Here is a 16,759-nt window from a genome sequence, read left to right as displayed (position 1 = left end):
TATATAAAAAAAAATTGTTTTCCCTCAGTTTAGGCCGATACGTATTCTTCTACCTATTTCTGGTAAAAAAAAAAAAAAAAAAAACGCAATAAGCGTTTATTGATTGGTTTGCGCAAAAGTTATAGCGTCTACAAAATAGGGGATCGTTTTATGGCATTTTTATTCATTTTTTTTTTTTACTAGTTATGGCGGCGATCAGCGATGTTTATCGTGACTGCGACATTATGGCGGACACATCGGACACTTTTGACACTATTTTGGGACCATTGTAATTTTTACATCGAAAAGTGCTAAAAAAATTCACTGATTATTGTGAAAATTACACTGGCAGGGAAGGGGTTAACCTGTAGGGGGCGCTGAAGGGGTTAAGTGTTTCCTATGGAGTGATTACTACTGTGTGGGGGCGTGGCTTGGCGTGTGACGTCACTGATCGTCGTTTCCTACGACAGGGAACAGACGATCAGTGGCAGTCACAATAGGAAGAACGGGAAAGGTTTGTTTACACTTACCTCTCCCCGTTCTTCAGCTCTTTGACCCGGGACACCGGCGGCGATTGGGTCCGCGGGCACGGAGCACAAGACCAGGTCGCAAGATCGCTGGCAGCGTGCTCGCGACCCATGGCTGGGCTCTTAAAGGCGACGTACAGGTACGTGCTCATGCCCTTCTGCCGACGTATATCGGCATGAAAGGGGTCCTTAAGCGGTTAATAACACCTTTTACTTACCTGCTCTGTGCCATGGTTTTGCACAGAGCAGCCCGGATCCTCCTCTTCTCGGATCCCCCACCAGCGTTCCTGGCTTCTCTTCTTCTCCAAGTGCCCCCATAGAAAGCCTCTTGCTATGAGGGCATTCGAGCGTGCTCGGCCTGTCTCCTGCTCCCTACTCATTGGCTGTGTTTGACAGCAGTGGGAGCCAATGGCAGAGACCCGGGAGAGCAGTTGCTCTTGTGAACATTGTTGGATCACGATCGGGCTAGTATGACTGCAGGGGGGAATTGCATACAGAAGGTTTTTACGTTCATGCATAGAATGCATGAGAGTAAAAACAATTAATACCGACAAGTAAAAGTTGTCACAACCCTGACACCCCTCAATGGACACCCAACTCCCTCCTCATTCCCACCAGTTTCCTATGCCTCTTCTCCCACCCTCAACCATACCCTATTTGCTCACCGCTCCAGTCTTTCACACTTTTTTTTCTGTTCTGGTACTTAAAAGAAACACTAAAGGTTCTGTTTTTTATTCGATCAATTGATTGCTGTAAACTAGAGCATTTAAATATCACTTACCTCGTTTTTCCTTTTGAGCTCCAAAATACAGTAATCCAGGTTTGAAAATGCCATTTCCTGTCACTCCTCTTCTTGCTTTCCACCAGCATCTGAGCCGTTTTGCATGGTGGAAAGCAGAATGTGCTCACCCCCTCCCTATGACTACAGCCCTGCGTGAAGATGCGCTCTTATCCCTCACAGGCATGGAGGCTAAGCCTAATGGGAACTGTAGTTCCCATTAGGCCGTGATGCAGCAAGAATGAATGCGCACCGCAAACCAGGAAGTCAGTGAGAATAATGATTCAGGAGTGCTGGAGGTGAATAAAACAGCTTGATTTCAACAGGTATCAAACTAGTTATAATGCAAAACATTACTTTTTACTTTATCAGCTACTGTCAGACTTTAATTTAGGAGGAAAATATTTTTGTCTTTACAACCCCTTTAAGATTCCTTGAACATCTACTGCTGACTTGGCTATCCTTGGGATCACAATTATGTCCCCTTGTACCTCTGCACATTCTGTATTAGCACTAATGCCTAATAAACGCTTTAATATTTAAAAAATATATATTATTTACGTTATTTTTTAAAAGGAAGCGGTTTGCGATAAAAAAAAGTACATTTCATAAAGATAGTTTGAGAGTGTGTCCTGCCTCCACCCGTGAGCCAGGCGCTTGCCTGCTGTGATTTGCCTAATGGGGAAAGGCCAACACATCGGCTGTTTTTAATCTCATTCAGTGTTTGGCTGCTGCTTTTTAAATGAGAGGGGGGGGAAAAAAAAGCACATGCAAGGTCACAGCAGTAAGTAAAGAACAGTTACTTATGCTGGCGGCATAAAGACATCACGCGTAGTTGTTTGCCAGAACAGCCCCTCCATCTGCTAACTCTGTGGTTATCCCCACAAAAGGGGCCTCTTACAATTTATGAGCACATTCAAATCAGCGTTCCCTGTCTAGAACATAGAAAAAGCAGAGTCACGGTATTCCGACTTCTCTGCTGTCTTGCGGCAAGCTACACGGCAGTTAAAAAGTTTCGAGAAAAACACACGGTATACATAAACTGAAGGAACACACACAAAGCCAGCTAACTGCTGTCAAAGCTCAAAACGTATATATCTGGCTTTCAACTTCCTCCAATGCTGATCTCGTCTGGATTGTATTTAGCAAGATCTACATGTGTTTACAGGGCTTGTAATAGTTTGGGCCAATCTCCCTGGGCATTGAACCTCCATTCTGGGGTGCTAATCTATTGCAGGCAAAACAGAAAGATTTAAAGGAGTTGAAATGACTGTTTACAGGGTATAGAGACATAATAATTAACTGATTCCTTTTAAAAACGATTAAAAATAGATAAAAATCAATCATATAATGTACCTGTAGTTTCTAGTTTCGTTTTTGCATGTGGTTTCCTGCCTCTGTGATGTACAGAGCCAATACAGGGCAGTGATGGTTTGGAAAACGAAACTGATTGGTGCTGAGGGGTTTTAGATAGAGGAAGACCGATATATCGGTCGGCCGATATATCGGCCGATATTTGGCCGTTTTTAAGAAATCGGCATCGGCCGATTATTGTAAAAAAAAAAAAAAAAAAAAAAAAAAAAAAAATCGACCGATTTTCGGCTGCCACGCTAAACCCCGCTCCACCTCCAGCAGCACGAGAAATGAATCCTTCAGCCTGGTAGCCTGCGCACCGCCCCCCCCCCCTCTACCTCGGCGGGCTGTACTGTAGCATAAAGCAAACTTGTCACAAGCCCGAGCAACTGCAGTAGTTGTCTGCGCGAAGAGATCACACTTGTTATGCTTCCTGCATGCTGGGACGGTGGCGGGATTACTGAACATAGGCTCTAGGCTACGGCTCCAGCCGTAGCCTAGAGCCCATGTTCAGTAATCCCACCACCGTCCCAGCATGCAGGAAGCTTTTGTGATCTCTTCGCGCAGACAACTTGTACTGCAGCTGCTCGGGCTTGTGACAAGTTTGCTTTCTGCTACAGTACAGCCCGCCGAGGTAGAGGGGGGGGGGGTGGCTCTGTGCGCAGGCTACCAGGCTGAAGGATTAATTTCTCATGCTGCTGGAGACTGGGGTAATGTACAGTATTCCTATCATCTCTGATAGGTGCCTTGGCTCTCTAGTGATTGTACATAGTACTCCAACTCACGTGGGAGCTCACAGGTGTCATCCAATGGACAGTTTGTACATGTCAGAGCACACCCCTCTCCTGTATACACACTCATTTTTATATATATCCATCCCCACCCACGGCCAGCTCCATCCATCCACCCCCCTCTACAAAGCATCTCCCACCCACGGCCAGCTTCATCCATCTCCCCCTCCACAATGCATCCCCCACCCACGGCCAGCTCCATCCATCCATCCCCCTTCACAATACATCCCCCACCCACGGCCAGCTCCATCCATCCACCCCCCTCTACAAAGCATCCCCCACCCACGGCCAGCTCCATCCATCCATCCATCCCCCTTCACAATACATCCCCCACCCACGGCCAGCTCCATCCATCCACCCCCCTCCCTCCATCCACAGCCAGCACCATCCATCTCTCCCCCTCCACAATGCATCCCCCACCCATGGCCAGCTCCATCCATCCTCCTCCACAATGCATCCCAATCCAAAAATCGGCCCAAAATATCGGCCGCAAAAATTGGCATCATATCGGCCATCGGCTGCCCCGATTTTTAAATATCGGCATCGGCCAGAGGAAAACTCATATCGGTCGACCTCTAGTTTTGGACACACAGTAATCACACGTCCTTGATTAGTGACCACAGAGAGAAAGCTACCAGTACTGTGGTTATCAGGAAACAGACAACCAGGACGTGTGCAGATCAGAGAAGAATTACAGCAACTTGAGATCAAAAACGAACAATGAGGACATGAAAACAGCACTGCATTAAGGTAAAGGAAGCTATTAAGATTAAAAAAAAAAATCCTTTATAAACACTTTAACTACTCCAGAACCACACCACTGGGAAAAAACAAAAAATGTTTGTATCCTATTTTGGAGTATATTGAGTTGTAACAAATAGGTGTACTAAAATTAGAACTATAGGCAAAAAAAATATTTTTCCATTTTGACATTTGTTGCTTACAAGTTAAAATCCATATTTTTTGCTAGAAAATTACTTAGAAACCCCAATATATATATATATATATATATATATATATATATATATATATATATATATATATATATATATATTGCAGAGACTCTAGAGAATAAAATGTCAAAAAGTGATTAGTTGTTCAACCTCCCTCTCCTTAATGCGTGAAACAATCGCTATACAATTCAGTATAGGAAGGTTTTGATCGCTGGGCGTGGAAAAATGCTATTTTGCCGCAATCTGCTTGTTTCGGGGGGCGCGGTAAATGATGGCCAAGTGTACGCGAATCCTTGGGATGTTTAGAAGAGAAGTATGAGTTTCACCCCCACCCCCCCATTTATACTTACCCAAGGTGGATGCAGCATCAGTCCCCCAGCACCTCTACACTGAAAACCGAGCGATTGAACATCGCCAATCGCTCGGTTTTCCGAGCTTCGTGAGCAGAGAGCTCCAGACTTTCAGTCACAGCTCTCTGCTCATCTCCCTCTGTGCTCATTGGAGCTTTGACCTGCGGAGGCGGTGGAGTGGGCCGTCTCAGGCTCTCAGCGGCTCGCTGAGAGGCTGAGATGGGTGTTAGTCTAGGCACCTGGCGAATCCAGACTTTACTGCCGCGATGACACGGTGCCTGGACTAATAGCTGTGACGTCAGATGAGAGCGGACGTTAGTGGGTCACACAAGTGCAAAACCAATTGCACTACTGTGATCTATAGGAGAAGCCCAGCCAAACAAGCTTTGGCTGGACATCTCCTTTAAAAGCAAGAGAGAGGGATGGTAGAACAATATCCTGGTTGAGGAAAGAAATAATCACCTTGGGAAGAAAAGAGCTCCTGGACCCCCAGAACAACCCCGTCTTTGCAAAGGGTTCAGGTTTAGGCCTCCCAATCCAAAACTTACAGAGGTGATGGTAAAGAGAACGGCAACCTTGGGATTAAGGACAGACAGAGAAAAATCCCTAATAGGTCTAAAAGGTTGTCTTTGAAGAGTCGACAGAAGCAGGTTGAGATCCCATTAAGTTTGACAAGGTCCGAGAACCACATCGACCTAGGTTGGTGCAATAAGAATCACTGAAATACACTGCTGGACCCGGAATCAAGGTGGCCAATTTTCGGTGTTCCCGACCTGTGATAGGGTCTTCGAACATGTCTGGAATAGGCCATTCTCTACAGTCCAGATGCTGACAATTGAGGAAGTTCAATTGCTAATTTTCCATGCCTGGGATGTGCACAACAAACAGGGCTAGAACATAAAGTTACCCCCACCAGGCCATCTGGTGCCTCCTTTATGGTTGATGTAAGCCACTGCCATGGCATTGTCTTACTGAATCCTGGACAGACGAGTAGTCCAGTGTTGAAGGGATAATAAAAATCGCTCTTAGTTCCAGAATATGGATTGGAAGCCAAGCTTCCTTCAACAACCATGACCCCCTGTACCAAAAGGGGACCTAGGAATCCTCCCCAGCCAGACGGGTTCATATCCATTGTGTGCACCTTCCAAACCACTGGGAAGAAGAACTTCACTGATTCCAGAGCTGAACCTGTGACCCACCACACCAGGGGCAAGCCTGGCAAGTCAAGCGTATGGGATGATCCATAGACTGCCCCATATTGACTTGACACAGGAACACTGCAGAAGAAAGAAGGATTATTGCTGCCTGTGATCCATGCACTGTAGGGCAGCAACAAGGAGGAGGCATTCTTTGGCTTGCATTGTAGAGGGCTGAAGCCCTGGCAGTGATGGAGAAAATGTGCAAGCGCACAGCTACATGTGTCTCAGAACTAGTGGAAGGCGAGGGAGTATGTAGCTCTTACGAGGCAACTGCAGCATCAGCATAAATGAGTTGCAACCTACACAAGTCACAGGTGAAAAATTGTAAAAACGTGACATGGTGAAAAAAAGGGGTTGTCTTTGTACTTTGTAGGCACACATGACAAAGGTAAATGTATGTCGCAACACTCCAATGGAGCGTTAAGGTCCGCAGCTCCCAGTGTAAGGCTGCATTCACACCTAAGCGTCGGTCGTTTTTTTTGGGCGTTTTTTTTCTGGCGTTTTGTCGCGTGTATTTGAGCGTCGTTTTTGTACTTCGGTGTTTTTTATTTTAGCCAATAGGAAAAATGATCATCTTTTCATCACTTGTTGCTATGTTGGTAGATTTTTTTTAATCTTCTGCATGGGCGACAAGTTCTATTTATTAAAGCGACGAAACGCCCGTAGCAAACGCCCGTTGTCGCTCAATTCGCGCGTTTCCCATTACTTTCTATGGAAAAAAAAACGCTCAAATACGCCCAAACCGCACTATACGAGCGACAAAAAAAGTCCGGGACTTGTTTTCGCGCGACAGGCGTTCAGGTGTGAACAGTCACCATAGGGAATAATGTTAATTCTCCCCTCTGGCGTTTGTGAGCGTAGTGCTTCAGGCGTAAAAACGCCTAGGTGTGAATGGGGCCTAACACTTGAAGGGGAGAGAAAATACAATTCTAAAGGTGTCAGCTTGCAAAAGATAGGGGCAAGCTCAGTTATTCGTCACAGGTGGTTTGGATAGGCAACAGTAGGCCATGCAGGGCATCAATTGTTTACCAGACTTTGCCCCTCGGATGAACATGCACACAAAGGGGTCTTCGGACAGGTTTCCACCTGTGGGTGAAACATGGACCTGGACCTGTAATGCACTCTGAAGCTGACTCAACACGTTGGGCCACAGGTATCTAGACGAGTGCCTAAAGCAAAGTCCAGTGCTCAAGGGCACATTACAGGCGAGCGCCACATCTTCCTTACAGAAGACAGAAGCTGCAAAATGAGCCTCAGTGGTTCTGCAGAAGTCTGCCCAGCTCACATCCATAACATCTGGATTATATTATCTCAGAAACTTAGCCATAAAGGAAAATCCATTTTCTATAGCTGGAGGAGCAACTCTGATCATCTTACAGTACACATCTGTAAAACTGCACCCAATAACACGACAGCTGAACTCTGCTGCCACCTAGTGGGTATAGCTTCAATACTGTGCAATTTCAATTCGCTCCATTAAATAAATTAACCTGGATCGCTGGTCAATATAAACACCAGTCATATGAGGTTTTCTAATTAAAAATTGCTTCTGTCTTGTATTAGAGCCTGATAAAATTTGGTTAATAAAAAACAGAATGCAGATAACATATTAGTAAATTAATGTGCAAAGCTTTGGAAAAACAGATGAATCTTTGGAGTTTTAACACAAAGCAGCGTAAAAAATATATTTTAAGTGAAAACTTACATTTACCTATTAATCCCCATTTCATTACTTTTTAGGCTGTACAACATACCTTATATATGGCACTGGGTCATCCTGTGCCATTTTCAGCAACCACTGCAGGTCATCAGAGCTTCTGTCCGCTGAAAAGACAAAATTCAACCAAACTTACTTCAATTATAAAACATTTCTCATCGTTACCCTCATTAAAGGCTCTTTCACCTTCAAGGGTAAACTAGATCATAAAACCAAGGCAAGCCAAAAATCAGTCAGGGTTCACCCAGTAAGAAAATACAGGACTGTTCAGGAACAGTATATGTTTAAAAGAGAAAAGACACCTTTGAGGAGCTGTAACAGAACACAATCCACAATGAAAATGGGAACAGAAAGCACCGTTGCTTTGTAATACCAAAATGATAAACCTAACACAAAAACTGGCATAAAAACAAATGTTTATTTGAGAAAGTTAATATTAAAAATATCCCCTATAAATATTGATCAAGGAAATAGTTGAACACTTAAAAGGGTTGTAAAGACTAGGGGTTAGAATAAGGCTAGGACTCAGGAATTGGAACAGGGACCTCCCACAGAGGTCAAAGGTCAGAAGGCAGGTTCCCAGAGGTCAAAGGTCACGGGGCGTGACTGACCCATCCCCACCAAAGTGTACCGCCTACCCCAACTAAGGTCGTGGAAAGAACAAGTCGGTGGAAAGAACAAGTCGGTGGAAAGAACAAGTCGGTGGAAAGAACAAGTCGGTGGAAAGAACAAGTCGGTGGAAAGAACAAGTCGGTGGAAAGAACAAGTCGGGGAAAGCGTCTTGCGCACGCAAATGGCAATGTGCAGTTCGTTTTGCACAGAGTGACCCCAATCCACCTCTTCTGGGGTTCCTCGGCAGCTGTCTCGGCTCCTCCCCGTAAGAGCCAACCTCCCTCTGGGAAGTGTTTTTCCAAGGGGGTTAGCTTGCCGGTTGCGCTCCCGTGTGATACAGTCGGTGGCCATAGCCACCGAGTGCATCACTCTGCCCCGCCCCCTGGCACGCCGCATCATTGATTTGATTGACAGCAGTGGGAGCCAATGGCTGCGCTGCTATCATCCAATGAACAGCCCACAAGAGCTGGGGGAAAGCAACGCGGGATCATGCCCACGGAGATTCGAGGCTCAGGTAAGTAAAACGGGGGCTGGGGGGGACGCTGAGTGCAAGGTGTTTTTTCACCTTAATGCATAGGATGCATTAAGGTGAAAAAAACACGAAGCTTTACAACCCCTTTAAGGATACCTATCATAAAAATACACAAAAAAAAAAAAGGAAATACACAAAAAAAAAAAAAGTATGACCCATTGTGTGCTTCCAAGCGGCACTGACGTGTTTCTCCCAGGGTGGTCTTTCTCAGGGCCTTGGGTAGCACGTCAAGGGATTTTCTGATTTTCTAAAGTGTACAAATATAATGAATACAATGCGAGTGGAAATGCAAACATGCTCAAAAGAACACATGAAAAATCATATTATAAACAAACTTACATAGCTCATGAGGTATAACAGACACAGCAGGTTAATTGATGCTGAAGGTCACCAAGGATAGGTAGATTAAAGGGGATGTCGAAACATGTTGGTTTATAGGGGATTTTATTATGAACTTTCTCAAATAAACATTTGTTTTTATGCCAGTTTATGTGTTATGTTTATGGTTTTGGTATTACAAAGCCCTGATGCTTTTTATTCCCCATTTCCCCTGTGGATTTTGTTCTGTACCAATTTGGGGCCGATACCTACCATTGGTATGTTCTTTGGCTGTATCTGGGTTATATTTGTATAGATTTGATAAAAAGGAAGCATAATGACTTGGCAATAATTCTGCATTTCAAGTTACACAGGGCAGACACATGTTTTAAGTTTATAAAGCACTTTGCAGTAAGGTTAGGTTCATCAGGGTATTAAAAATTAATGCTTGCTCTATCATTTTTTAAAGTATATATGTAAACCCTAAGGCTGGGTTCAAACGATTGTGAATTTGATGCGAGTTCCCTGCATCTAATTCGCAATAGCAGGAGATTTTGACCTGCTCTGTTTGGAGGCGGTTCACATATCTCCGCTGCGGCTCCGGTGTGAATTTGCACAGGAATTCTGTGCGTCTTTTGGTCTGTTTCAGGTACGAATTCAGCCCAAAATTCGGCTGAAATCAGACCTAAAAACTGTGAACGGGGATGCACCGGACCCCTGCTGCGAGACGCATGCGAAGATGGTGTGAATCCAGCCTAAAACAACCCATTCAGTATAAAATAGAAATGAAAGGCAAAACATTTATGTATACATATAAAAAACATAATGGGCCAGATTCATATAGGTTAGCGGATCTTTAGATCACATAGCACTTACCTCAAAACTTGCGGAATTCAAATTCCGCGGCTAGGGGGAGTGTAGCATTTAAATCAGGCGCGTCCCCGCGCCGATTTAACTGTGCATGCGCCGTCCGCGAATTTTCCCGGTGTGCATTGCTCCCAATGACGTTGCTAGGACGTCATTGGTTTCGGCGTGAGCGTAACTTGCGTCCAGCGCTTTTGTGAATCGACGTACGCAAACGACGTAAAATTTCTAAATTCGACGCAGGAACGACAGCCATACTTAACATTGGCTGCGCCTCATAGAAGCAGGGGTAACTATACGCCGGAAAAAGCCGAACACAAACGACATAAAAAAAAAACCGCCGGGCGGCCGTTCGTTTCGGAATCGCCATATCTCCTCATTTGCATAATCGTCGCGTAAATAAACCGAAATGCCACCTAGCGGCCGGCCTGGAATTGCAGCCTAAGATCCGACGGTGTAACACAGTTACACCTGTCGGAACTTAGGCATATCTATGCGTAACTGATTCTATGAATCAGTCGTTATAGATACGACCGTACGACAGTAAATCAGAGATATCTCTATGTGAATCTGGCCCAATAAATACTTTTTCCCCCCTCACTTTTTAAGTGATCTCATATTCTCTGTTCTCAGCTTCAAAGGAGATTAGAGACCTAGGGGAGGAGAAACAACAGCACATTGATCTTTGAAGTGATTGGCTGTGTTAAGGGGTAGCAAGCACAAGTCTGTTCATTGGAGAACAGTCCGAGTTCTCATGACAGCTAGTGCCAAAACAGCGAGTTAACTCCACACCTGATAACGTTTTCAGGGATTTCCTGCCCACTTTTATTTAAACGAACGTCAAAATTTCACACAGGTATGTCCTAGCACGCAAGGGGTTCTCACCATCAATGCAAACACATAGCATTCAGCCTCTAGGCTCTCTTATGGCAGCTTTACTGCTTCAAGTACCTCTTCAGTACCTTTTTGGTCCTCCTGACCATGAAACAAGTCCCAGAGTTTATGCACAGACGCTGCAACCCAGTGTCTTCCTTCCTAGCTGCTACTTCCCTCATGGACTCTCTCTCTCTCTCTCTCTCTCAGGCTTAGGCCTTGGCCTGTACCAACCTGGACATCATGGTGCACACCAGCCCCTCTCATGGCTGGTGTGCTCACTTCCTACAAAATCTTGCATAAACCACAATTTTTCACAGTGGCACTGGCTCCACCTGCCACAAAACATACAGTGAGTTTACGGCAGCATACACAGGCACAAGTGAGAGGTTGCCTATGTATGCTGCAATAAACTCACTGTATGTTTCTACGTCAAATCGGTGTGCAGATACACTGCAGGATGGAACAGCACTGCGGGATGCTTCTGAGCCACAGTGGTGCAACGTGGCTGGTCTTACTCTAGATGTCATATGTTTAGATGTGTAGCTTTTTTTGTAGACAAATAAAAATAAATAAAAAAGTTCTGATAGTTTTATGTTCTATTACCTACACCCCACCCTCAAAACAACACCAGAGCTGCAGCTGTGCTTGACACTTATTGCCAACTGCTGGTAAATTCAAGGATAGTTTTTAAAATCCGTGATTTTTCCGAATGGACATTCATTGACAGATGAAAAAATCACGGATTTTACAAACTGTCCTTGAATTTTCATGACGGTTGGAAACCCTGTCTTTCAGATTCCATGTCCACTTTGCTCAGCTCATCCAGTGTCATAATTTGCAGTAAGTGACGACACTATGGGATTTACTAAAACTGGAGAGTAAAAAATCTGGTGCGGCTCTGCATAGAAACCAATCAGCTTCCAGGTTTTTTTTTGTTGTCAAAGCTTAACCACTGCTACAGGACAGCTGTTCTGCGCAGGCAGGCCCGTCGGAACCCGACAGGCAAACCAAGCAATTGCCTGGGGCCCCCGAGCTAGCCAAGGGGCCTCAGCAGGGAGGGCCCTTGCCGCACCGCTGCTTCCTCCTGGAGTCCGGTCGGCCGTGTACCATAACCACGCGGTACAGGAGAATCAGGTTCCTGTTCCCGGCCGGACTGACCGTGCACACACTGTGTGTTCACTTCCTTTCAGTCCGGCCCCGGGAACAGCAAACTGAATGCCCTGTACCACGCGGTTATGGTACACGGCCGACCGGACTGCAGGAGGACGCAGCGATGCGGCAAGGGCCCTCCCTGCTGCGGACACCAGGATAGAGGGACGCAGCGATGCGGCAAGGGCCCTCCCTGCTGGGGCCCCTGTGCGGACACCAGGATAGAGGTAAGCCGACAAAAACAACCCCCCCCCCCCCGCTTTTCAACTAGAAAAGTACATTTTTTTTTTTTTTTGCTTGGGGCCCCCTAATATCTTCAAACGGCCCTGTGCGCAGGATCACGTATACACACACACACACACACACACACACACACACACACACACACACACTTCCACCTAGGGGGCGCGCCACTTCGGTCATGATTAATCACAGCAGAAGTTGATTAGCAGGTGCCGGCCAATGGATGTCTGCCGGAACCCGCCGATCATTGGGAAGAGTGACAGAAGCTCTGCTGAGTACACGTCCGACCACAGCTGTGAAATGAATGGGAAGTGGCATCACCCATAGTTACTATGGGGCTTCCGTTGACGGACGTGTCCTCTGCACCCGCCCAAACAGCGAAGCCGCGACTGACAGCTCAGCATGAAATCAGAGCTTCTGCTGCTGGAGATCGGGTCCAGATTGCCTGTACAAAAGGCATGTATACTGATTTTTTATTGTCAGGGCTAAATTTTTATTTTATTTTTTATTATACAGGATTTATATAGTGCCAACAGTTTGTGCAGTGCTTAACAAAATGAAAGCAGACTTTACAGTTACATTACAATTTGGGACAAGAGGAATCAGAGGGCCCTGCTCACTAGAGCTTACAATCTAGGTGGGAGGGTCAATTGATACAAAAGGTAATCGCTGTGGGGGATGAGCTGATGGAGAAAGTAAAACAGTGTATTGGTTAGAAGCAGCATAAGCTTGTTTAAAGAGAAGGGTTTTCAGGGATCATCTAAAGATGGATAGATTAGAGGACAGTCAAACAGATTGGGGTAGGGAGTTCCAAAAGATGGGAGAAGCTCTGGAGAAATCCTGTAGGCGAGCATGGGAGGAGGTGACAAGGGAGCTAGAGAGCAGGAGGTCTTGGGAGGACTGAAGGGAGCGGCTTGGTTGGTATTTTGGCACTAGGTTAGTGGTGTTGCTGGGGGCAGAGTTGTGGACAGCTTTGTGAATTGTTAGTACTTTGAATTTCATTTGTTAGGTGAGTGGAAGCCAGTGGAGGGATTGGCAGAGAGGGGTGGAGGACACTGAACGGTTGGTAAGGTGGAAGAGTCTTGCAGCGGCATTCATTATGGACTGAAGGTTCGTGTTAGAATTTTGGTGGCTATAGGTGTAGAAAATATAGTTTTTGCATGGACTTGCACTTTAACCACTTCCCTAGCCGCACATAGTCATATGACGTCCACAGATGGGAACTCCCATCCTGGGTAGACGTCATATGATGTCCTGCCTTCTGAGGGGGCGTGCGCCTGCAGCATCGCTCGGGCACCCGCGATTACAACAGGACCGTGGATCTGTGTGTGTAAACACACAGATCCACCTCCTGTCAGAGGTGAGGAGATCGATGTTTGTTCCCAGTACAGGGGTACACAGATCGGTCTCCTCCCCTTGCGAGTCCCCTCCCCCTACAGTTAGAATCACTCCCTAGGGAACATATTAACCCCTTCAGCACCCCCTAGTGTTAACCTCTTCCCTGACAGTCACATTTACACAGTAATCAGTGCAGTTTTATAGCACTAATCGCTGTATAAATGTGAATGGTCCCAAAAACGTGTCAAACGTGTCCAATATGTTCGCCGCAATGTCAGGGTCACAATAAAAATCGCAGATCGCCGCCATTACTAGTAAAAAAAAATAAAAAAGCAATATATCAATCCCCCATAACTTGTGCGCTAACCAATCAATATACGCTTATTGCATTTTTTTTAAACAAAAATATGTAGAATACATATTGGCCTAAACTGAGGGAAAAAAATGTTTTTTTAAAGAAAAATTGTGATATTTATTAAATCCAAAAGTAAAAAATAGTGTTTTTTTCAACATTGTCACCCTTTTGTATATAGCGCAAAAAATAAAAACCGCAGAGGTGATCAAATACTACCAAACCAAAGCTCTATTTGTGGGGGAAAAAAAGGACGTCAATTTTGTGGGAGCCACTTCGCACAGCCGCGCAATTGTCGTTCAAAGTGCGACAGCTCTGGAAACTAAAAATTGGTCTGGGCAGGAAGGGGGTGTATTGAAGTGGTTAAGATAGGTACATATTAAAATCTTTACTTCCATCTTGCAAGCTGTAACGGTGTAAAATTGTATTCACTTAAACTGCATGCTAGTTGAGGAATTTTACAATACCAGCTTGACTGGAAAGAACACTATAATGTTTCATGGCCTTTATTAGGGGAGGGAAACCACAAGCATTTCTTGCCTGGCTATTCTGATTGAGTTCTGGCTTGTGTTTTATTTCCACTATAAACTGACGAATTCGGTAGACTGGAGGAAGTAGGTCCAGACTTGCTGACAGGCTCCTCACCAACACTTTATTGGTTTGAGGAATCCTTTCACATAAAGGAAACAATATTTTCATACATTTCGATGGTAAAGGGGAAATCCAGGTGTACCGAAGTCATCTGAACCATTATATAGCTGGGGCAAAAGAAGATGCCAAAGGACGCACCTGTAAACCACTTTGAAACTCCTAGCAATAACTCAACCTGTACTACTTGCCACAAACCCCAATGCCTAGTACACATGACGAGAATATCTGGCGAATAAAAAAGCGGTCATCCGATAATCTGATCGTTGGTACACAGCTTTCGAGTGTCGATCATAACAGTTCATGCGACAATATCCAAGCGGATAAACACAAAACTTTTTCTCATATAGCAGAATGAAAGATTTTCATGTAATTGGTATAGTGTTTGTGCAAAAAAAAAAATTGCATGACCAAAAATGATCGGAAAATAAAGAATACATTACAACACTTCCGAAGTTGTATTCTGACATACGGGAATAATAACCTTAGAAACCTATTGGTTTTTGATATGAGACTAGCATGCAAAAAATAAGAAAAAAAATCTAAAATCCCCCCAAAAAAAAAAAAAAAAAAACACGGACGATCATTTGTTCGATACTCTTATCGTTAGTACTAGGCATAACACCAATCTCTCTAAATACTGACCCCCAACATGAAAGTATCACTAAACCCACATCATAAAAATCTATCCATAAATGGTGTATTACATGCTGTTCATACTCACTCAGTCACTATGAGATTCATTTTATGTATTCTGCAATAAGCCTGGTTAATCCTGATGTTCTCTATCATGTCCCCAATTCACCTAGAGATTTTTCAGTAGTGGTGGCAACTCTGCACATGCTCAGTTTTCAGTGAGTTTCTATGCTAAGAATTTTCTACCACATCTGAGCAGCCCAAGTGACTATAGAGTCACACATGTGGGCATATACACAGAAGTGACAGCTCACTAAATCCCTTCTCCTCCATGCCCACTAACCAGCTAAACACTATTGAGGCAGGATATTACATGTAGGTAATGGAGGCTTCACCTCCCTCTTAATCTAAGACACAGGCTGGTGGGACGTGACACAGCCTGTGACTGGCAGAAATCTGTGCAGACCATGTTATTGCCAAAAACGTATAAAGATTTGATTACAAATGTATATTTGTATGACAATTTAAAACAGGTTATTGCTATTTTTACGCTGTATTCCAAAGGCTATTTTTTTTATTTTCTATTTATGTATATGTGACCAGCAGCAGATAACTAGAAGCTCCTCCTGCTTATGTTTCCCTGTAGACAGGCTGGGGAAGAGCTGGGTCACGTGACTGCTGTATATCGATTAAAAAAAAGGTACTTTATTTATTAAAATAATTACAGGGTTATCATCTATATACAGAAATAGAAGGGACAATGTAAATTAAACAGTGTTTATGTTTAGTATCACTTCTATGCATTAAGAAGAAAAACCTTGTGATACAGTAGCCCCCCAGAGACCCCCTTTTACTTACCTGAACCCGGTATTTCCATGGATGAGCACACCAGCTCCAGCCGGTGTCTCAGGAGTCCTGCTGTCTGTCAAGGGATGCAGCAGCTGCAGGACACGAGAGCGTGCCCGCACAAGTGCCCTGAAGGAGAGCGGCTCTCCAACAGGACACTCAAGAAGAGGAGCCAGGAGTACCGCTGAGGGACCCCAAAAGAGGAGGATCGAGAGGCCACTCTGTGCAAAACCACCTGCACAGAGGAAGTATGACATGTTTGTTTTTTTAAAACAAACATTTACATACCCTTTAACCTCCCTGGGAAAACAGAGTTTGGCTTGGGGTTAAATTTCAGTACCATTAGCAGTATCCCGGAGCCACACTCTGGATTGCATTGCAGGATCCTGGTCCAGTGTACTTATCTTGTCCCCAGGATCCTGCGATGTCCCCGCGCTGTGTCTGTGCGCTGTGTCCTCCGCCCGATGCCTCTGTGTGTGAGGGTCCATTCCTGCGAGCGCCACAACGCACAGGGGCGGAGCCTGGTGGCAAATTCATAACACATATAGTACACTGTAGTCTGCAATGCAGTTCAAAATACTGTATGAACTCATTTCACATCCCTTTTGTCCCTAGTGCGTTGTCCAGTGCCCAGCATGCCCTTTTTTTTATTAGATATACTGTTCTTTCTGCCTGGAAACTTGAGATTGTACATAGCA

General features: G+C 44.9%; 1 protein-coding gene across 2 annotated transcripts in view; it reads right to left on the bottom strand.

Annotated features, from left to right (window-relative positions):
- The window catches only part of TAF2 (TATA-box binding protein associated factor 2), a 181,065-nt gene that overhangs the window by 45,366 nt on the left and 118,940 nt on the right, over positions 1-16,759 (bottom strand). For both annotated transcript variants that reach the window (XM_040354891.1, XM_040354892.1), the window contains one exon: positions 7,685-7,754. In XM_040354891.1, the coding sequence (XP_040210825.1) occupies positions 7,685-7,754 (70 nt within the window). The remainder of the gene's footprint in view (positions 1-7,684; positions 7,755-16,759) is intronic.

Source organism: Rana temporaria, chromosome 5 (genome assembly GCF_905171775.1).
Source record: "Rana temporaria chromosome 5, aRanTem1.1, whole genome shotgun sequence".
NCBI classification, from domain to species: Eukaryota; Metazoa; Chordata; class Amphibia; order Anura; family Ranidae; genus Rana; species Rana temporaria.
This window is presented reverse-complemented; position numbering and strand designations above follow the sequence as displayed.